Below are 23,999 nucleotides of genomic sequence, written 5' to 3'. Positions count from 1 at the left end.
GGCCATGACTGGAAAGGTGTATCCGAAATGTGAAGGGTGGGGCTTGGTGTAATTAACTTAGGTAACAAGTGTCCACACTACACTAGTTCCTGCAGGTAGCTGTTGTTTATGCTGGGGGTGGGGAGGGGAATGGCACCTGCCAGCTCTTTTGTCCTGGAAGGGGGTCTGCCCGTGATCCCGGTCTCTCCAGGCCATGCTCTGAGATGAACAAATCACTCTCCCTCTGTCTACCCCTGGCATTTTTCAAACTGCTGGTTTTGTGCTGTATCTGTATAGGCTGTTTGTTGTGTCTTGAAAAATTATTTTCAATGTTTATTTTTATTTATTTGAGAAAGAGAGGGGCAGAAAGGAATCCCAAGCAGGCTCTATGCTCAGTGCAGAACCTAACACAGGGCTCAACCCCACAACTGCAAGATCATGACCTGAGCTGAAATCGAGTTGGATGCTCAACTGACTGAGCCACCCAGGCACCCCTGTTGTGCTGTCTAAGGGCAGGGACTCTGCTTCCTAAAGCCATCTAGTCTCTCCCAGACTTGAGCTTGATTTTTAAAATTCCAGGCTTTAAGTCTCACTGGTTTTAAGAACTCAAGACATTTGGACCCTCTCACTTTCAAATGCAGATATGGGGATCTGTCCTCCACATTCATGGACTCCCCAGTGTGAAAGGGCTGGTTCATTTCACTCCCAGACCATCCTACCTTCTTTGATTTGGCCTCTTCTCTACCATTTATGGAATTATGGAATTTATTCTGTCAGTCTTTGGGTCATTTTCTGGGTTATTTACACTGATGTGAGTACTATCTAGTTGTATATTTGGGCAAGGCAAGCTTAAGGTCCTCCTACTCAGCCATCTTCCCACCTGACCCTCTGCTTCACTGATCTTTGTGCCTATCAATACCACACTATATTGATTACTGTAGATTCTCATCCATTATGTTCCCCACCCTATGAGGCTGCTTTTTGGACCCTTTCCATGGTTGGACTTTTAGCAGCTTTCATTTCCTCTAGTGTCCAAGGGAATAGATCTTATTTTGTTTCTTGGCCCTCCAGTAAAGCTTCCCAAACTGACCCCCCTTAACTGGTCTGGAGGCCTTGCTAACTTGCATGCTTGATAGACATTTTGAAAAAAGCGGTATAGATTCCAGAGATTGTCTCTTGAAAATAAATCACAATTTCCTTTTAATTTTTTATTTCTTTGGGAGTCCAAAAAATTCTGAGATACTCCTGTTTTGGACTTGTAGGGTTAACTAAATTGCTCAGGACCATTTTATAGCACAGTTTCTTTAAAAGAATAATGACTAGGGACACCTGGGTGACTCAGGTGGTTAAGCATCTGGCCCTTGAGATACCAGCTCAAGTCATTATCTCATGGTTTGGGGATTGAGCCCCACTGTCAGCACAGAGTCTGCTTGGGATTCTCTGTCTTCTTGTCTATCCCTCTCCTGCTTACTCTCTCAAAAATAAACATTTAAAAATAAATAAATAAATATAATGACAAGACTTCCAAAGGGCTTCATCTTAGATTGCATTTATTGACCTCTTTATTATTCTTAAAATCTAGAGTTTAGACCAGGAGGCCAAAATGAGAATTTTCTCAATTGTTTTGTGAACTGATACAATGGCTAGAATCATCCAGAAAAAAATAAGGTCACTAAGATTTATTAAAGTTTCAACTTAAAACCTCATTTTTCATTTTCAAACAAATAAAAATACTATGTCTTATAGTTAGGGATACAAGTACTTAGTTATCCTTGTTGGAATAATGGTTCTCCTCTATGTGGGGGAAGTCACTGTACAGTTAGGAACTGGGAAGCAGGGGGCTGAAATCTAAGAAGATAAAGGTCTTTCTTGGAACAAAGCTAGTTATCAGTCACCACCAGATCACTATTGTAGCTAGAATTCCAGAAATGATGAATAGAAGTTCATCTTCTATTTGGTCTTCATGGATTATACCTGTGAAGCAAAAAAAAAAAGGACAGTTTGAAGAAAACACCTAAAATATTTTGGTAGCTTTTGGGAACACTGTGTTGTCTTCCCAATATATTCCATTTTTCCTCATTACATAGCAATAGTGGTTTATGTGGAATAGACCCAACTCCTATTCAGTTGAGGGAAGGCTGTGATGGGTTTAGATCAGTAAGAAATTCCTCTTCTCTCACCCCCATCCCTTGCCAGAATGATGGGGTTAGTTTATAGCAATCCCATGGGCATATGGATTGGTTCAGGTGTGCCCTCAATTAGTGTGAAGTTCAAGACTCTTACCAAGACAGTGGACTACACTGATTTGATGTACAGTGTACATTTGACTACACTGATAGGATGTCACTTTCTGAGATTAGTTACAAAAAAGCTGTAGCTTCCATATTGCTCACTGTAAGGATAAAGCACATGAGAAGTAGTGAGGTATACTATGTAGAGGTCTCCAGACAACAGCCAATGAAAAACTGAGGCCCGAGTTCACCAGCCTGTGAGGAACTAAATCCTACCAACGACCACAAGAGTGACCTTAGGAAGGGAATATTACTCTAGTTGTGCCTTCAGATGACATTGTAGCCCTAACAGCTTAACTGCACACTCATGAGAAACTGTGAGCCAGAGTCCTTAAGCTAAACGGTTTCCATATTCTGGACTCATAGAAAGTGTCAGATAAAAAATGGTAGTGGCTTAGTCTTCAGAGTAATTTGTTAAGCAGCAAAAGATAATTAACATTCTATCATAAGAAAAGCCAGATTTTTTAAATTTGCAATTAAAAGCATGAACACATACTTGCTAATAGTAATTTAATAATGAGAAGGTTATTAGACATTAGTCTTTATACACAAGTGAATTTATGATATAGAAATCATGCAGAGAAAAAATTCAACTACCTACTCAAAGCTGTCTCTATTTTTTAGCCTTAAAAAAAAATTTATTTAAATTCAAGTTACTTAACATACAGTGTAGTATTGGTCTTAGGAGTAGAACCTGGTGATTCATCACTTAAATATAACACCCAGTGCTCACCCAACAAGTGTTCTACTTAATAACCCATCACCCATTTAGCCCATTCTGCACCCACCTCCCCTCTAGTAACTGCTGGTTTGTTCTTTGTATTTAAGAGTCTCCTATGGTTTGCCTCCCTCTGTTTTTATTTTTCCTTCCCTTTCCCTGTGTTCATCGGTTGTTTCCTACGTTCCACAGGAGTGAAATCATATGATACTTGTCTTTTTCTGCCTATTTCACTTAGCATAATACATTCTACTTCCACCCACGTTGCTGCAAATGGTAAGATTTCATTCTTTTTCATTGCTGAGTTAGTATTCCATTGTGTGGAGTACTTCCACACACACACACACACACACACACACACTACATCTTCATTATCCATTCATCAGTTGATGAACATTTGGGCTCTTTCCATACTTTGGCTATTGCTGATAGTGTTGCTATAAGCATCAGGGGTGCATGTGCTCCTTTGAAGCAGCTTTTTTGAATCCTCTGAGGAGCCTCCATACTGTTTTACGGAGTGGCTGCCACCAGTTTGCATTCCCAACAGCAGTGCAAAAGGGTTCTTTGTTAATTATAGACATTTTGGCAGGTGTGAGGTGGCATCTCATTGTGGTTTTGATTTGTATTTCTCTGATGATGAGTGACGTTGAGCATCTTTTCATGTGTCTGTTGGCCATCTGGATGTCTTCTTTGCAAAAGTGTCTATGCATATCTTCTGCCCATTTCTTCACTGGATTATTTGTTTTTCGGGTATTCAGTGTGATAAATTCTTTATAGATTTTGAATACTAACCATTTAATATGTCATTTGCAAATATCTTCTCCCATTCTGTTGGTTGTTTCCTTTGCTGTGCAGAAGCTCTTCATCTTGATTAAGTCCCATAGTTTATTTTTGCTTTTGTTTCCCTTGCCTCCTGAGACACGCCTAGTAAGAAGTTGCTGTGGCTGAGGTGAAAGACGTTGTTGCCTGTGTTCTCCTCTAAGATTAAAAAAAATTTTTTTTTTAACGTTTATTTATTTTTGAGAGAGCACAAGCAGGGGACGGGCAGAGAGAGAGGGAGACACAGAATATGAAGCAGGCTCCAGGCTCAGGGTCGCTGACAGCGGGGTTCGAACTCACGGACCATGAGATTATGACCTGGGCCAAAGTCAGATGCTTAACAGACTGAGCCACCCAGGTGCCCCTCCTCTAAGATTTTTGATGGCTTCCTGTTTCACATTTAGGCCTTTCATCCATTTTGAGTTTATTTTTGTGTGTGGTATAAGAAAGTGGTCCAGTTTCATTCTTCTGCATGTTGCTGTCCAGTTTTCCCAGCACCATTTGCTAAAGAGACTTTTTTCCATTGGATACTCATTCCCGCTTTGTCAAAGATTAGTTGGCCATACATTTGTTGGTCCATTTCTGTGTTCTCTGTTTTGTTCCACTGATCTGTGTGTCTGTTTTTGTGCCAGTACCATATGGTCTTGATGATTACAGCTTTGTAGCAGAGGCTAAAGACTGAGATTGTGATGCCTCCTGCTTAGGTTTTCTTTTTCAATATTACTTTGACTATTTGGGGTCTTTTGTGGTTCCATACAAATTTTACGATTGTTTGTTCTAGTTCTGTGAAGAAGGCTGGTGTTATTTTGATAGGGATTGCACTGAATGTGTAGATTGCTTTGGGTAGTATAGACATTTTAACAATATTTGTTCTTCAAATCCATGAGCATGAAATACTTTTCCATTTCTTTGAGTCTTCTTCAATTTCTTTCATAAGCTTTCTATAGTTTTCAGTATATAGACCTTTTTACCTCTTTGGTTAGATTTATTCCTAGATAGCTTATGGTTTTTGGTATAATTGTAAATGGGATCGGTTCTTTGATTTTCCTTTTTTATACTTCATTATTGACATACAGAAATACAAACGATTTTTATATGTTGAACTTACTTCCTGCAACTTTGCTGAATTCACGTATTAAGTTTTAGCAGTTTTTTGGTGGAAGCTTCTGGGTTTTCTATGTAGATCTTCTATGTAGATCATACCATCTGTGAAGAGTGAAAGTTTGACTTCTTTGCCAATTTGGATGTCTTTTATTTCTTTTTATTGTCTGATTGCGGAGGCTAGGACTTCCAGTGCTATGTTGAACCACAATGGTGGACATCCCTGTTGTGTTCCTCCCCTTAGGGGGAAAGCTCTCTGTTTTTCCCCACTGAGGATATTAGCTGTGGGTCTTTCCTATATGGCTTTTATGATGTTGAGGTAGGTTCCTTCTATCCCTACTTTCTTGAGGGTTTTTATCAAAAAAGGATGCTGTATTTTGTCAAAAGCTTTTTCTGCATCTATTGAAAGGATATGATTCTTCTCCTTTATTGTGGTATAATATATCACATTGATTGATATGTGAATATTGAACCAACCCTGCAGCCTAGGAATAAATCCCACTTGATCATGGTGAAAAATTCTTTTCATGCACTGTTGAATTTGATTTGCTAATATCTTGTTGAGAATTTTTGCATCCAGGTTCATCAAGGATATTGACCTGTATTCTCCTTTTTAGTGGGGTCTTTGGTTTTGGAACCCAGATGAAGCTGACTTCATAGAATTGAGTTTGGAAGCTCTTGTTCCATTTCTATTTTTTGGAACAGTTGGAGAAGAACAGGTATTGACTCTTACTTAAATGTCTAGTAGAATTACCCTGGGAAGCAGTCTGGCCCAGGACTCTAATTTGTTGGGATATTTTTGGGAACTGATTTAATTTCTTTGCTGGTTATGGGCCTGTTCAAATTTTCTATTTCTTCCTGTGTGAGTTGTGGTAGTGTGTGAATGTCTAGGAATTTTGTTCAGTTTGTTGGCATATAATTTTTCACAGTATAATTGTATTTCTGTGGTGTTGGTTGTGATTTCTCTTTAATTCATGATTTTATCTATTTGGGTCCTCTCTTCTTAAGTCTGGCTAGGGGTTTATCAATTTTATTGATTCTTTCAAAAAACCTGCTTTTAGTTTCATTGATCTGTTCTACTGGTTGTTTCTCTATCATTTATTTCTGCTCTAATCTTTATTATTTCCCTTCTGCTGGCTTTGGGCTTTATTTGCTGCTCCTTTTCTAGCTCCTTTAGGTGTGAGGTTAGGTTGTGTATTTGGGACTTCTCCTCCCTCTTTAATTTTTAATTTTCTAAAAATGCTTATTTTTGAGACAATGAGAACACATGCTTGAGCAGGGGAGGGACGGCGGTGGGGGGACAGAATCCCAAGCAGGCTTCACACTGTCAGTGCAGAGCCTGATGCAGGGCTCCAACTCACAAGCTGTGAGACCATGACCTGAGCTAAAATCAAGAGTCAGACACTTAACCAAATGAATCACCCAGGCGACCCCCTTTCTTCTTGACATAGGCCTGTTTTGCAATGTATTTTCCTCTTAGGACTGCCTTTGCTATATCCCAAAGGGTTTGGACTGTCATGTTTTCATTTTTGTTTCCTCATAGGTATTTTTTCATTTCTTCTTTAATTACCTGGCTGACCCATTAATTCTTTGGTAGGATGTTCTTTAACCTCCATGTATTTGAGGGCTTTCAAATTTTTTCTTGTGGTTGATTTCACGTTTCATAGCATTGTGATCTGAAAATATGCATGGTATGACCTTGGTCTTATTGTACCTATTGAGGGCTGGTTTTGTTACCCAGTAGTGATCTATTCTGGACATCGTTACATACGCACTTGAAAAGAATGTATGTTATTCTGCTTTAGGATGAAATGTTCTGAATATATCTGTTGAGTCCATCCAGTCTAGTGTGTCATTCAAAGCATTGTTTCCTTGTTGATTTTCTGCTTAGATGATTTGTCTGCTGCTGTAAGGTATTAAAGTCTCCAACTATTATTGTATTACTATCTAGGAGTTTCTTTGTGATTAATTTGTATATTTGTGTGCTCTCACACTGGTGGCATAAATATTTACAATTGTTAGATCTTGGTGGACAGACCCGTTAATTATGGTATAATGCCTTTCTTCACCTGTTGTTACAGTCTTTGTTTTGAAATCTGGTTTGTCTAAGTATGGCTACTCCGACTTTCTTTGGACCTCCATTAGCATGATAGAAAGTGAAGGGATGGAGAACCATCTATCTGCAAGGGTCCTTAGGTCCAAAATGAGTCTCTTATAAGCAGCATATAGCTAGATTAAAAAAATTTTTTTTAAATGTATTTATTTTTGAGAGAGAGAGATAGAGACAGAGCATAAGCAGGGGAGGAGCAGAGAGAGAGGGAGACAGAATCCAAAGCAGGCTCCAGGCTCTGAGCTGTCAGCACAGAGCCTGACTTGGGGCTCGAACTCAAGGACTGTGAGATCATGACCTGAGCTGAAGTCGGATGCTTAAGTGACTGAGCCACCCAGGTGCCCCGGTTTTTGTTTTTTGTTTTTTTTTTTTTTTTTAATCCAATCTGCTACCCTATGTCTTTGGATTGGAGCTTTTGGTCCATTTACATTCACAGTGATTATGGAAAGATATGAATTTAGTGCCACTGTGTTATCTGTAGAGTTGGTGTTTCTGGTCATGTTCTCTGGTTCTTTGTAGTTTTTGCTACTTTGGTTCTTTTTTTTTCCTCCCTCCACTCAGAGAGTACCCTTAAAATTTCTTGCAGTGCTGGCTTAGTGGTCACAAACTCTTTTAGTTTTTGCTTGGGAAACTCTTTATCTCTCTTTCTATTCTGTATGACAGCCTTGCTGTATAAAGGATTCTTGGCTGCATATTTTTCCTATTCAGCACATTGAATATTTCCTGCCACTCCTTTCTGGCCTGCTAAGTTTCAGTGCACAGGTCTGCCACTAACCTTCTGTGTCTGCCCTTGTAGGTTAAGAATCTTTTGTCCCTATCTGCTTTCAGAATTCTCTGTGTATTTTGCAAGTTTTACTATGATATGTCATGGTGTTGACCTGTTTTTTGTTGATTTTTGAATGGGCTTCTCAGTCTCTTGGACTTGGATGCCTGTTTCCTTCCCCTGGTTAGGGAAGTTTCTCAGCTATAATTTGTTCACATAAACCTTCTTTTTCTCGTTCTTCATCTTCTGGGACTCCTATGATACAGATATTATGTAGTTTCATGGAATCACTTAGTTCTCTAAGTCCCCCTTGTGATCTAGTAACCTCCTTTCCCTCTTTTTTCAGCTTCATTATTTTCCATAATCTTATCTTCTATTTCACCTATTCTCTTCTCTGCTTCTTCCATCCTCAATGTCACTATATCCAGTTTGTTATGCATCTCAGTTAAAGCAGTTTTAAGTTCATCCTGACTAGTTCTTAGGTCTTTGATCTCTGCAGCAGTGGTTTCTCTGGGGTCTTCTATGTTTTTTTCAAGCCCAGCTAGTAGTCCTATGACTATTGTTCTAAATTCTTGTTCAGATATATTGTTTATATCTGTGTTGAGCAAGCCCCTGGCTATGATTTCTTCTTGATCTTCCTTTTGGGGAGAATTCCTCCATCTTGTCATTTTGGCTAAGTTTCTGTCTTTTACATGTCTTAAAAACCTGTTATGTTTCCTGTATCTGAGAGTACTACTATATTAAAGAGGAGTCATACACTGTCCAGGGCCTGACACTCTAGGAGCATACTCTGGTGTATGATATGTGCATTCTGCTGTTGTTTTGGCTGCTCTTTCCCACTGGTCAGTCCTCTACAGAACTCTTCCTTGTTTGCAGCGGTGAAGTGTTTGGACCTCTAGGTAAGCTTTGATTTGTTCGTTGACGTAACCCTGGAAAAAAAGGGTGGGGGGAACTAATCCTATAAAAAGAGAAAAGGAACAGGAACAACAACAAAAAAAACCCAAACAATCAGAAACTATAAGGTTGATTCCAAAGAAAAAGGAAAAAAAAAAAAAATCAAACTATGAGCCTGATTCCAAAGGAAAAAAGGAAGAGGTTAAAAAAAAAAAGAACTTCTGTTGGTGCCTGGGTGCTGTGCTAGTCTGGAGGAGAAGCGTTTTAGTATCACTTTTGACCCAGTAAATAAACAGTTGCTGGCACAGAGGGGTAGGGTGTGGTATAAGTGGCTCTCGCTTCCACGGGGGCCACTGTGTTGCTCTCTGAAGTCCCACCATGTTGGGTTTGGGGGGGGTGTGTAAAATGATGCCACCCCAATCTTTGTACCAGGACTGGGGATTTCAACCCCTGCTTCTCAGGCAGCCCTCATGGATTAGCGAGGGAAGTCAGCTTGCCCTGCGCCCAAACTCTCTTGCATTTTTCCTTGGTGAACAGCTGAGATTCAAAACCCAAAGTCTTAAAGCACCCAGCACAAGGCAGATTTGCTCCCCACTCCTGGAGTAAAGCCTCTCCCTGCTTCTGATTAAAGACCTTAAGCTGGCACCTGCAGGGACTTTTTTCCTTGGGGTGGCAATAAACTCTCTTCCAAAAGTACTCCAGGAAGGGAACTGTTCTCTACCAGTGGGCCCAAGGGATCAGAGATTGCTACACCATGCTATGCCCTTGGGGGCCAGGGTCCTCCTCCCCAAGAGCATGCACCATGGCTCTGCTCCTGAGAAAGTAACACACTTCTGAAACCTCACAGTTTCGGGTCCAAAAGCCTTTGACAGAAGAAAAACTGGTAGACTCAGTACTTCTCACTCCCCAGTCCATGGTCCAGAGAGGTTTTCCTCTTGTGCAAACATGATGCTGCACTCTCACAACCCCTCTCTTTCTCTTCTTTTGTCTCTCCACAGAAAAAGGTTCCCTCCCCTCCCTGGCTCTGCTATTTTATCTTCCCCAATTCACATAGACGCACCTTGCATCTGCTAGATCCTTCTGCTACTCCACACATCTATTTCCTGTGTGTTCCAAGTAATCTGACCTCAATACAGCTGTTTTTGAGGGAGGAGGAAAATCCAGGGTCCCTTTACTTCTCTGCCATCTTAACCGGTCTCTCCCTGTCTCTCATAGGGAAAATGATGTAATGAGGGCCCATTCATTCAGAATCCCTTATAATACTGAGTCTGGGCAAAGGTCTACCTTTGATTATTTACATTATTTGTGTAAGTAAACAATGATTACAAAGGAAGTGTTAAGTCCACTTAAAACATCTATTGTCAAAAGTCCTCAAAAATACTTTAACGCCAAGTTTTAAATATGTTAATTAAAAATGATTCTTGATTGTATTATGCATTAAATAGGGAGGACTTCTGGGTAAGGCATTCTTTGTTATTTTCTTTACCTGAAGCTCAATGAAACAAACTCCAACTTCACTATATTTTTAGAAGGGCCTCTGAATTGATGTTTACACAGGTCAACCTGAGCTCATTCCCTATGTAAAAGCCTTTGTTTTACAAGGTCCTCAGGGGAGCAGGGTCATTTGAAAGCCACTGGGAATAAATTGGGCAGTAGTGACTGTGCTGACTCCTTATGTTCAATTATCAAGCAGGTTCAATAAAGGGATGCTGTTCCTTCTCTGCCAAAATTCCTCTCCTTCTCATAAATTTAAAGATGTGCTTGAAGAGCTTTTTGTTTTTGTTTTTATAAAAAATAAAATGATATATATCAAATGTGCTTCTGTGAAGTAGATAGGATTGGAGGCAGAGAGGGGAATTTTCCTTTTTAAAATTACATTTGCAATTCTGTATTAATTTTTACAGTAAGCTTGTATAATTCAAGAAATTGAAAGTTAAAAAGAAAAAAAAGCTCCCCGAGAAGATCTCATTTGTAGTTTTGGCTAAATTTCTTCAATCTTAACATTAAATCAATACTTATCTAAGCACCTGAGAGAATGACACTCTGATAGTTGTGAAAAAGGCAAGAACCTGGGAGAGTAGAGGATGGCTATGTGCCAGGGAGCAAGGTCCGGATTCAACAGAGCAGGACTTGTACATTCACCGGCTTACCTGCAAAGGAGATGACTAAGCTATTGGCTGTGTTGGGAATGGTTTGAAGAGGGAAGTAGGAGGAAGTTCTCAGTGGATGGCTACAGTGGTTAGGTTTCTTCCCAAGAAATAGCAATGTACTTTAACGAGTAAGATGGGACATAAAGGATGATCTAGGTTTGAGTATGAAGAACTAGCTGCAATCGCCTCTAAGGAGGAATAACAAGGATGGGGCAGAAAGTAACAGGAGTGGGGAGGAAGTGAATGGGGCAGCTAGGAAAGAAGGGATACCATGTTTTTCCTTAACAAACTGAGGATATCTTGAGGTCTATCCTTAGTTTTTAATATTTCTAATAGGAAAAAAGATTCCAAATGGGCAACAAATGAAAAAAACAAACCAAAGTAAAACACAATCCAACTCACCACTCTGGTTAACAGCTGGTTTTAAATATGAGAGTTAAGCTTTCAAGGTCTTCATTCTTTAAATGTAATTCTTTAAGCAGAGTCTCTATAAACTGTGTGAACACCACGTTTTCCTGAGAATGCTTCTGAATGCCAAGAATCGGGGTCAGTCTGAAAAAAAAAACAAAAATATTAAATGCATATCCACAAAATAAGAAGGACTAAGGGGGCTCCTGCCTTCTACATGGCAGAGGGAATTTTGTTAAATTGGAGAGACTTCATCTATCTGCTATGACAAAACCCCTGAGACAGAAGGCTTTACTAATAAAAGCAGAGGAGAAATCTCAGGAAAAGACTGAAAGATCAAGCATATTGTTAAGTATGGAAATAAACCTAAAAGCCTGAATCTATAACATGTTCTTCATTACCCCAGAAAAAGCCACCAAGTTCTTCTCAGAAATGAAAATGAAGTATTTCCACTTGGGAAAAGGAGGCTGTGGAAAGAAGCTTGGAGGTGAGAATTGCTTTTAAACTAAACTGAATGTTTATATCACCTGAAAAATAAAAAAGATAAAGACAAATAGGATTGTATTTTGGATGAAACCTTAACATTTTTATTTTTAGAACACTAAACAGATGAACTACATCTTATATGGCATTTAATACAAGCTTTTTTTTTTTTAATTTTTTTTTTCAATGTTTATTTATTTTTGGGACAGAGAGAGACAGAGCATGAACGGGGGAGGGGCAGAGAGAGAGGGAGACACAGAATCGGAAACAGGCTCCAGGCTCTGAGCCATCAGCCCAGAGCCCGACGCGGGGCTCGAACTCACGGACCGCGAGATCATGACCTGGCTGAAGTCGGACGCTTAACTGACTGCGCCACCCAGGCGCCCCAACAAGCTTTTTAAGGAACACTGCTTCTTTAAGGCATTTCCAGCAAATACTCCTGAAGACAGATTACATATAATATTCTCAAAAGTAATTTTCAATGAAATGTCATTAAATATTCACTTTTTAAAAATCATGCTTACCTAAGAGACTGTTAAAAACTGAGAACAAACTGAGGGTTGATGGGGGGTGGGAGGGAGGAGAGGGTGGGTGATGGGTATTGAGGAGGGCACCTTTTGGGATGAGCACTGGGTGTTGTATGGAAACCAATTTGTCAATAAATTTCAGAAAAAAAATAAAATAATATAAAAAAAATAAAAAAAAAAAAAAAAAAAAAATTAAAAAAAAAAAAATTAAAAAAAAATAAAAATCATGCTTACCAAAGATTAAAACCATTACTTTTCATATATATATGTAAAATATATATACTAATGATATGTAATTATATACTTATGCATGTTCTCGAGATTATATACTTATACAATCAATTATATACTAAAGCATCAGCCTTTGTAAGTTATATTTCTGGAGAGCTTTTGGGGAGAAAATTCTTTTATCCTTAAACAGTCTTACACTTACCACAAAGGTCTTCCAGATGCTTTAACACTGGGCACTGCCACCAGGCACATCAAATATAAATAAAATAACCTTCTGATTTAAATCAATAAGGCTCAAGGAATCGGCGTGGAGCAATTCCACAGTAGTGAGTGTGGAAGGCAAAATGTTATTTTCTGAGAGACAGATTCCTTCCTTGCTTAGCCATCTCATACAGAAAGCCAAGTAAAAGGAAATATTTGTTACTACTATCTAAAGATGGCTGGCACTTTGAGAAGGTGGTAAATTCTCTATATTCCTCAAGGTATCTTAGCAAGAAGTGGAGACTAGATGACTCTTCCAGTGAAATCCAGAGTTCTACATGGGAAAACCACTTTAGTGTATTCCTTCCCCACCTTTCCTATATTTCTTTACAGCTAGAGAATGCAGTACCAGGTTTTCACATTTTACGAGCTTTGTCTACAGGTATTCCCCAAAGGTAGGAAACAGGACAACCCAAGCTTTCAATGTCAAGCCCAAGCAGGCACTTGGGCAAACTGGCATTTGTGGCCAGCTATTCCTGAGGCATCTTCCTGCAGTGAAGGTGGAAACCAGAAGTCAACTCTGGCTTTTCTCACGTGTATCAAGTTTCTCCTACCCTGCAGTAAGACCAAAGTTACTGGGGATTGGATAACGTTAGCTAAAATAAAACCAAGAAGTCAGAGGAGGTAGCTCGGATATGTCAACTCCATACAAACCTAGCTTTTGTGTATATTTAAGAACGGTATTTACATGGCATGTCCAAAAGAATTCCTCTGGCTTTCAAAGAGACTAGTATTTGGTTCATATATGAAAAGAAAATCTCAATAACTTCTCAAAGTGCCATTCGTATGTTTTAAAACTTACCCCTCAGCTTAGATGTAAATGGTGACTAGATTTCTCAACCTGTGTGCCCATATGAGAACAGAAAATGAAAAGATCAAGAAGCAGCTTCTAGGAGAATTGTTCTATCAAGTGCCAGGGTTATAAAATATTTTAGGAATATTTCTGATACTTCTCTAGCAAACTTGAAGGGCTTAAATTATAATAACTTCATTATGTGTTCAAATACACCTAAATGTTTTGTTTAGAAAAAAAATGTGGGAAGACAGTGATGTAGAAAAGACCCTCAGATCCTCTCCTGTATGACACACTGAATCTACACCTACATGTAGACCAATTCCTCTTAAAGAACTGAGGGCTGACTGAACAGCTCCTGCCCAACCAAGGATTGAGGGACCACCTAGAGAAAGGAACAATGGAGACATAAACAACAGGAATCCTGCCCTGATGTTGCAAACTGCAGTGGAGAAGGATAGTACTGAGGGACCAGGAGTAGATCTCAGCCCTTATAGCACAGAAAAAAAAAGCCACACTTTAAAAGGGCATCTAGAATATAAAGGAACCAGCTCTCTAGAGCATCAAATAAAGGGCAGGGAGCTGCTAGACCATGCTCCGTGGGTCAGAGGTACTGGCCAGTATCATTGTTTATGTTCCCTCTCTACCTTGATGGCATAGACAGAAGCAGGGTACAGGCACCGGAGTTGGTCTGCTGCTTCACTGAGCCCCAGTCCGCTAAACCACACTAGCCCCACCTGCCCTGCTACAAGGAAAAAAGGCTGTAGACAACAAGGACAACTAGTATATAAAGGAATGAGCCCCAGGGAGTCTGGCAAGGGGCCAGGGAGCTGCTGGAATGCTGTGGCGTCAAAGGTACTAGTGCATGTCATTGTTTATGTCCCCACTGCCCCTTCATAGCATGTACCAAATCAGGGTCTGGGCAACCTAATGCACACCAGCTCTAGCGGTCTCCCCAAGGTAGCCACAGTGCAGTGCACACTGAACCACCCCTAGACAGCACCCACTACAGCTCCAGCTGTCTTGTCAAGGCAACAGGGCCCAAATCATCCTGTACCTGTTTCAACTCTAGATGATTCACCAGGGCAACTACTGCACAGATTGCCCCTGAGACCTCCTAGCCCGCGCAGCTGTCCTGCCAGGGCCCCTCAAGTACAGACAGCTCTGAGACCTGGCTGGTGTGTGTCTTAGCTCCAGCCATCCTCCAGCATGTTCCTCACATGGAGTGCCTTGGGACCCCTGGCCTATACCTGATTTAGCTCCTGTCCCATCAAGGAGCACCCTGTGACTCCAAGGCCACTTTGGTTCCAGCTGTCCTGGCAGCGCGCCCCCTGTGTGGGGTGCCTTAGGACTACCTTGTTCACGCCTGCTTCAGCTCCTGCCATCCCACCAGGGAACCCTGTGCCCATTCAGTTCCAGCCACCTTGCTAGGGTGCCCTATGCACAGAGCACTGTGGGTCTCCCTCCCACCCACCCTCCAACCCCTGCTGCCCATTTTGACTTCATCTACCCTGCCAGAGTGCTACATGCCTGGAATGTCCAGAGCTCTGAGCCTACACTGGTTACAGCATTAGCCAACCAGCTAAAGTCACAGACAGTCTACACCAGAGATATTCCTACACAATGCCAGTATTTCAAGTCTAGGAGAAACAGCTGTTCTGCCTAATTCACAGAAACATAGAAAGTCAAACAAAAGGAGGCAGAGGAATATGCTCCAAAAGAAAGAACAAAGCAAAATTTCAGAAAAAGAAATAAATGAAACCAACACCAGCAGTCTACATGATAAAGAGTTCAAAGAACAGTCATAAAGATGCTCACTGAACTTGAGTGGATAAACTCAGAATTTCAACAAAGATACAGAGAGTATAAAAAACCAATCAAAGTTGAAGAATGCAGCAGCAAATGAAAAATATAATGGAATGAATCAATAGTAGATTAGAGGATGCAGAAGAAAAGCTCACCAATCAGGAAGACGGTAATGAAAAGCATCCAAGCTGAACAACAAAATAATAAAATAATTTTTTAAAATGAGGATAGGTTAAGGGACTTCTAGCACACCATCAAGTGTACTAACATTATAGGAGGTCCCAGAAAAAGGAGAGAGACATCTAGGTCCAGGAAGTAGAGAGAGCCCCTAATAGGATGAATCCAAGGGTATCTACACCAAGACAAACTACAATTAAAATGTCAAAGATGAAAGAATCTTAAAAAAAATTTTTTTTCAAGAGAAAGCAATAGTTACATGTAAGGAAAACCCCATTAAGCTATGAGCTGAAATTTTGCAGGCCAAAAGAAAGTGGTAGGATATAGTCAAAGCGCTGAAAGGAAAAACCTACAACTGAGAATATTCTACCCAGCAAGGTTATTCAGAATAGAAGAGTCTCCCAGACAGACAAAAGTTAAAGTTCATCACCACTAAGCCAGCCTTACAAGAAATGTTAAAAGGACTTTTTAAGCTAAAAAGAAAAATCATAATTAGAAACTTATGAAAAGAAAAAACTTCTTGAGTAAAGCAAACATACGGTAAAGGTAGCAGATCAATCATTAATAAAACTAGTGTGAACACTGAAAGACAAAAGTAGTGGGGCCACTGCGTGTGTCACTTGGTTGAGCATCTGACTGTTGATCTCAGCTCAGGTATTGATCTCAGGGTCATGGGTTCAAGCCCGACATTAAAACAAAACAAAACAAAACACAGTAGTAAAATCATCAGACATTTCTCCAAAGACAACATCCAGATGGCCAACAGATGAATGAAAAGATGCTCAACAGCACTCATCATCAGGGAAATGCAAATAGCCCCAATGAGGTATCATCTCACACTTGTCCGAATGGCTAAAATAAAAAAAACTCAAGAAACAAGTGTTGGCAAGGATATGGAGAAAAAGAAACCTTGTGCTGTTGGTGGCTTTGCAAACCGGTGCTGCCACTGTGGAAAATAGTATGGAGGTTCCTCAAAAAGGTAAAAATAGAACTACCCTGCAACTCAGTAATGCACCACTGGGTATTTACCCAAAGAATAAGAAAACACTAATTTGAAGAGATATGTGTACCCCAATGTTTATTGCAGCATTACTTACAATAGCCAAATTATGGAAGCAGCCCATGTATCTAGTAATAGATGAATGGATAAAGAAGTACACACACACACACACACACCCCAGAGTATTGTTCACTCATAAGAATGAAATCTTGCTATTTGTAACAACATGGATGGAGCTAGAGAGTATAATACTAAGCAAAATATGCCAGTCCCAAAAAGACAAATACCATATGATCTCATTCATATGTGGAATTTAAGAAAACAAATGAATAAATGGGGGAAAAAGAAAAGAGACAAACCAAAAAACAGACTCTTAACTACAGACAACCAAGAGAGAGTTACCAGAGGGCAGGTTGGTGGGGGGAGAGACAGGTGATAGGTGAGGGGGGTTAACAGTACATTTATAGTGATGAGCACTGAGTAATGTGTGGAATTGTCGAATCACTATTATTATATACCTGAAACTAATATAACACTGTGTATTAACGACACTGGAATTAAAATTTTTTTAAAAAGTAGTAAAACCGATTATATCTAAAAATTAGTAAAGGGACTAATAAAATAAAAAGATGTAAAATATAACATTAATATGTAAAACATGAAGAGGAAGAGGAAAAATGTGCTTTCAGAATGTGTTTGAACTTAAACAACCATCAAGTTAACACAGACTGCTATAGAATTAGGATGTTACACATGAACCTCATGGTAACCACAAACCCAAATCCTTTAACAGGTACACAAGAAAAACAAAAAGAAAGGAATCCAAGCCTAACACTAAAGAAAGCCATCAATCACATGGGAAGAGAGCAAAGGAAGAAATGGACAGAGAAGAACTATTAAAAACCCCAGAAAACAAATAACAAAATAGCAATAAGGCCATACCTACCAATGATTACTTTAATGTTTATTTATTTTTGACAGAGAGAGAGAGACAGGGCATGAGCGGGGGAGGGGCAGAGACCAATGATTACTTTAAATGTGTATGTCCTAAATGCTCCCATCAAAAGACATAGGGTGATTGGATAAAAAACCAAACCCATCTATTATGCTGCTTATAAGAGACTCACATCTGATCTAAAGACACAGATTGAAAGTAAAGGGATGGAAAAATATATAACTATGCAAATGAAAGTGGAAAAAAAAATGAGGGTAGCAATACACTTTAAAACAAAGACTGTAACAAGAGACAAAGAAGGGCATTACATAGTGATAAAGGGATCGATCCAACAAGTGGATATAACAACTATAAATTGTAAATCCAGGAACACCTAAATACATAAAGCAAATATTAACAGACATAAAGGGACAAAATAACAGAATACAATAATAGTAGAGGACTTTAATTACTTAACTGTTGATGTAAGGATTCCACTTACATCAATGGATAGATCAGACAGAATGAGCTCCTCCCTGGCTCATACTCTTTCTTTCTCTTTCTCTCCCTCAAGATAAATAAACTTAAAAAAAAAAAAAAAAAGGTACAACATAGGTATGTTATAGTCCATGGTATCATAATAGTGTTGTGTGGTGACAGATAATAGCCATAATTGTGGTGAGGATAGTGTAATGTATGAGTTTTTGAATTACTGTGTTGTACAACTGAAACTGATTTAACATTGCATGTCAACTATACTTCAATAAAAAAAAATGAAAAGAAAAAAAAGTTAAATGATCTAAGAAAACACATTTGACCCTTCCTTAATATAGTGATTTGATCCCTTTACACAAGACTGTAAATAAATTATCTCCATGATCTTCAAGGAGGGGGATTCTACACCTCTGTGTGCAGCATGTTGCAATGGATAACAAACTTTACGTTCTAGACACTGTTCCTCATATATAAACTAAATGTCTCTTGCAGAATTTTGTTTTCTCCTTCATGGAACTTTTTTGGGGGCAAGCTCTTAAAAGTCATTTCTTCATATTCTTGAAAACAGTTCTCAATTAATTCCAAGTCCTTTTAATCCTTCCTCATGAATGCCATCTGACTGCTCCTTATTCAGATTGGTATTTTTCCCTAAATCCCCTTCTAGCTTCTCATTTTCCTAAAATGTACTGCCCCAGAATATATATACTGTGCAAATTCATTACTTCAAAACAACAACATACTTCCCACCTCACAGAAAGATACCACAAAATAAAATCTTTCGTGTCTATGTTATCTTTGAAGTACCATCTCAGAATCTTATCAAATACCCCTCCCCCCCTTTTTTTATTTAACTGACTCCCCAGACTCCTCCTTTCCTCTTAACTCCTTATCTGTGCACTATTAATCATTACATGCTAATCACTTATCTTTTTCACTAAAGAACTCTAATCCCTATTACACATTGAAAGGGACTCATGCCTCTGTTCTAGTCCTGAAATGGATAGTAGTGAATATTAAAGAACACCACAATAAACAAAATAAATAAAGCCCAAATGACTACTTCTACTTAAAAAAAAAAGTAATACACTCCAGTTGGTACCTAACTATGTGTTTTATGTAGGAAATACCTTTTTTTTAGATGTTTATTTATTTTGAGGGAGAGAGGGCACGAGAGTAGGGGAGGGGCAGAGAGAAAGAGACAGAGAGAGAATCCCAAGCAGGCTCAGCACTGTCAGTACAGAGCCTGCCGTGGGGCTTGAACTCACCAAATGCAAGATCATGACCTGAGCCTAAATCAAGAGTTGGCCACTTAACTGACTGAGCCACTGGGGTGCCCCAATGTAGGAAATACCTTTAAAATAATCAACAGAAAATGTGATTGGTCATAAGTAAAAACAAAACATTTTTATGTTTCAATTTATTTCCTTCAAGTGCTTTTAAGTAGGAATAAAAACCTCTAAAAGTGACACTAAAAGTATGGCTTACCACAGTCTCTATGCTGGAGAATATAATTAGAAAAAAACGACATAATACTTTGCAATGTACAAATCACAAACAAGGAAGGAAGCTTCTCTTTAAAACTTCACTGATTCAAATCTCTATTCTGAAAAGACAGGCAGCCTTATATAGGTAGTTCTTTACCATATGGTAAATGGTACAACAACAAAAGCAAAAAGCCAAGTGGCAAACTGCATCTTATTGAAAGGACCTTTATTTAGCTGACAGCTTCACATATGCTACACCTCAAAGAGAGAGAATGCAAGTCAGGTTAGAACAAGTACCTTCCACTTGTTATTACTGAGCTATCAAACATCTGGTTAAAAGAATTATACACAGTAGCGAGAGGACTCTGAAAGTCTGACAACTGAAACAAGAGAGATATTTTTAATTAGAAAGTGGCATTTAAGAAAAACTCCTATAGCCAAGGATTTAGAGCTGTACAAACTTTTTTTTAAGGTTTTATTTTTAAGTAGTCTTTACACCCAACGTGGGACTCTAACTTACAACCCCAAGATCAAGAGTCACATGCTCCACTGATTGAGACAGTCAGGCACCCAAAGAAGTGTACAAATGCTTGATTATGCCTGAGAAGTCCCCTCTAATTGTGTCACTGGTTTGTATCCTCTCAACAGTGAAAGCTATATAAAGAGTTAAAGTTGTGGTTTAGTGAACAGTAGAGCTAAACAACTGAGGGAACTCTGTTATCCATCTCGTGCAGTGCAATAAAAGTCAGTAATGAACCTGAATTTTTAAATGGCCTTCCCCATCGTGGTACCTACTGCTTTACTCATTGCACTCATTCACACTGGAGAACACATAATGCAGATCTGGAACACTGGAAATCGTGATACAGTCTGGATTATCCTTTCCTGAATAATCTGGGTGAAATGTGTGAAAATCACATAGGCACTTGCCTGAAGTAATATAGCACAAACATCCTTTAACCTTGCCCTCAAAACTAGGAGAGAATCAACAAGTCTTAGAGTTTCTCACTGAGTCTTTATCACTGATTTCCAAACTCACAGAATCAAAACTGGTAGGCTATAAAATGACCCTGAACAACACTCCTCAAAGTCAACGGTCTTAAGAAAAAGCTTTGAGAATGTCTATGTGAATAAATGTCACCAGAAAGCATGGTTTGGGGTTGGAGGAAGGGACAGGAAGTGAAAAGCCACATACTTTTCTATACCTATCAGATTTGAGAAATTACTGGGTTCACACAGAGTTCTGTTGCAGTAGGGAAACCTGTTCTGCTGATTACCACGCATAGAGGTGATGAACATGCAGAGACTGCTAAAAGATAATGCTGGGCTTAAAAGAAATGTTTAAACACTCACTCTTATCCTTCAGAAGTTAATGCTGGGAAGGAGAAAGTAAGCAGCATGCACAGGTACTTGGCTTGTCACTTTGCCAGTTACAAGAGAACAGATAACTACAATACTTGACCCTTGGGAGGCTTAGAATAAAACAAAAACAAAAGTCTTCTGAAACAGATAAGGTATCTTTATTAATAATGGCCTGGGTAAGTGTAGATTCTAAAAGATGAAGTTTAACTGCATAGTCTTATTTTATAAGCCTATACCATTCACTTAATTTCCTCAAGTGTGATTTAGTCTCAACCTATCCACCAAGTTTTCTTTTGACAGCTGAAGTACCTGAGGCTTTGGACAGGGAAAGGGGCTTATCCAGGGTCATACTGGTTAAGAATAGTGCTAAAATTGGACACCTTTATCACAAAGGCATCTTGCTTACCCGTCAAGTCTCGTTATTCCTTTCTTCCTGAGTAACAGTTGTTATTTCATCCACATTTTATCTTCTACTAAAAAAATGAGTTGGGATTTTCCCTCCTTTTCTACATGAACAAGTGCTAAATGACAAGGATTAAACCAGAATACCTCTGTCTGTTCACACACACACTCAAAACTGAAACAAAAGAAAGCTGTGACCAGTATGTAACACAGTGGGTCAAAATGTCATCTATTTTCAGAAATTTGAGGGTTCACCCAAACCCAAGGCATTTTGCAGAATGCACCTCTCAGATTTTAAAAAGAAATTTCTGGTATAAACTTTGAAAAAGAATTTTATCTGTATAATTCAGGGCTCCTTAGCATGTAAGTAATTAGGATTTCCTATTTAACATAACTCTTTTTCCACCTTGCTTATTTCTTATTAGGGAGAATGAAGAAGAATATTCAACTCTGTCAATGACTCTGTAAAAACATTTCTGTAATCTGTGGCCCCTGGCTTCCTCCCTGAAGTTAACAAAACACACTTAGGCACAGGGAAAGAACCAAAAAGCCATCCATGAGGAACAGCTTTTCTTTTCCCATATATCAAAATGGACTGGGTCTTGGGCAGAGGTACTACTTCATGGCACTTTCCTAAACTGCTGGTGATGTTTTTATGTAGACAGGAAACGTGGCTTTACAACTGAAAAGGAATTCAGATACTTTAAAATGGGTGGTGGGTAGGTTTCTAAAGTAGAGCAAATGAATTCATTTCCCTTGAAGAAATGCCAGTTCTTTTCCCCACTTATTCCCTTTGTGGCAAGATCTCAACTCCTGAATCAAACATATGAAACATCAGTGATTTCCAAGTTTGTAAAAGGATTTTTTTTTCTTTATGAAACTAACTGGTTGGTCTTTAACCTTTCTGTGAAGTTGCAGCAAGTGTTAACGCTATGGTGAGGCCCAAGTGACTTTCTTAAGGTCACACAGTCAGTAAGAGATGAGCAAATAACCCAGAAGAACTCCCACTAGTCCACACTTCTAACCACTATACCACACAAACTCACATGTCTGATTCATTTTAAGACCTGAGTATACCTTATTATTTCAAAGGCCCAGTTGGTATATGCTCTTCAAATAATTTCTGAAATCTGTCATTACAAAATAAAATGTGCTGATGAAAACTGACAAGTCTATTGTTTCTAATTCATCTTTTCTCTATGACAGCCAAAAAGTACCTTCCAACACCATTAACTAATTGAAAACTTCAGAAGAAAGTTAAGAAGTGCCTTGAAGCAAGCAAATCCTAGCAGACGTAGCTCAATCAACTGATTCAGCCTAGCCCTAGCACACTAATAATTGCCCTATAATTAACTATAGCGGTTCTCAATTCTGTCTGTACAAATTACAATCACTTGGGTAACTTAAAAAATACATATGCCGAGTCCCCATCCCAGACCAATGAATTAAAATCTTTGAATCAGGTATTGATATATTTAAAGAGCTTCCAATGTGATTCCAATGTACAACTAATATTGAGAACCACTGTAAATTTCTCAACTGTATAAATTTGTGCAATTCTGATTATGTGTTACACTTGTTACTTACACAGTTGGAAGAAACTAAATAGCAAGGGAAATGAGATCTTTGCATAAACAGCTATATAACAAAGTTGAAGCTAATACAGACACAAAGGATGGTCTCATCTATAGGAATTTATACAAGGAAGATGTTTCTACCTCTGGGACGTTAAGGAAGGCTTCTAAGGAGGCAGTGACATCTAAACTGGGCCTTGGAGACTAGGACAGACAGATCTCAAGAGGAAAGGCACTTTAAACACAGTTCAGAGTGCTAACAAAGATGTTTGTAGAGGGGAAACAGTGGATGCAATTTAAGAACACAGAAGAATAAGTTGTAGAGGCAGTTTGGGACCACTTTAAGAGAGCCTCGAATTTCAAGCAAAATTACATGGTAGGAATTGGGGCATCACTAGGTTTCTGAACAAAGGCCTGCCCTAATCGTGAAATGATTCTTAAAGGCGGAGAAACGATGGACTAGTCAAAAGTAGAGACACATTGCAAGGAAACCTGTTTGGGAAGGCTCTCATTGCAGGAGTCTAGGCAAGTAATGAAAGCCTGATGTAAGTCAGCAGTACTGGGAAAGGAGAAAAACAACTGGGTAAGAGAAGTTACAAAGGCAGGACTGAGCAACTGAGTAGATGAGAAATAAGGGCAAGAGAAGCACCAACTAGTCAGCTTTCAATTCTGGATAATTACAAAGATGGAAATGTCACCAAAAGAAATAGGGGACTTTTCAAAGATGAACTCAAATCTCAGATTTGACACTGTGAATTGCCTGAGGGATATCCAAATGCAGATGTCCAGCAAAAAATAAAGTTTTGTCTGCAACCTAAGAGAAATGTCAGAGCTGAAGATACAACTTTGGGGGACGAGATACAAGTAATGTTTGACTGGGATGAACAATTTTCTTCCTAAGATAACTCCATTATCCTTTACCAATTATATTTGTGATTTCTTGAACCTTTCACCGGCACTCTTCTGAATCTCTTGCATCCTTAATTCTCCTATTCATGGTAACTATAAGCTGAGATCAATGGTACCGCTGGCTTTCTCCACACCTACAGCAGCATGGCTGACTCCCAACAACTGGGGGTAGGGAGTGGCAGGAAGGAGACTGGTAACACTACAAATCCATGATCTCTGGCCACTTCTGAACACTCAGTGTCACTTGTCGATTTTCTCTGGCCCTGGGATAGGTCCTGTTCCAGATCCTCCTAATGACTACTCTGGTACCACTATTTTCACTCTACTC

General features: G+C 39.2%; 1 protein-coding gene across 2 annotated transcripts in view; it reads right to left on the bottom strand.

Annotated features, from left to right (window-relative positions):
* Positions 1 to 1,512: 1,512 nt before the first annotated feature.
* The window catches only part of RPAP2 (RNA polymerase II associated protein 2), a 101,527-nt gene continuing 79,040 nt past the window's right edge, over positions 1,513 to 23,999 (bottom strand). Inside the window, exons 12-14 of one of the 2 annotated variants that reach the window (XR_006296658.1) lie at positions 11,228 to 11,377; positions 2,263 to 2,371; positions 1,513 to 1,953 (exon numbers count right to left, since the gene is read on the bottom strand). Coding sequence is in view for 1 of the 2 variants with exons in the window: in XM_043575566.1 (XP_043431501.1) it covers positions 11,236 to 11,377 (142 nt within the window). In the remaining variant the exon portion in view is untranslated. The remainder of the gene's footprint in view (positions 1,954 to 2,262; positions 2,372 to 11,227; positions 11,378 to 23,999) is intronic. The other variant, XM_043575566.1, reaches the window with a different exon arrangement.

The sequence above is a fragment of the Prionailurus bengalensis genome, chromosome C1, assembly GCF_016509475.1.
Source record: "Prionailurus bengalensis isolate Pbe53 chromosome C1, Fcat_Pben_1.1_paternal_pri, whole genome shotgun sequence".
NCBI lineage: Eukaryota > Metazoa > Chordata > Mammalia > Carnivora > Felidae > Prionailurus > Prionailurus bengalensis.
The sequence above is the reverse complement of the archived record's forward strand: the minus strand, read 5'-3'. Positions and strand labels throughout refer to the sequence as shown.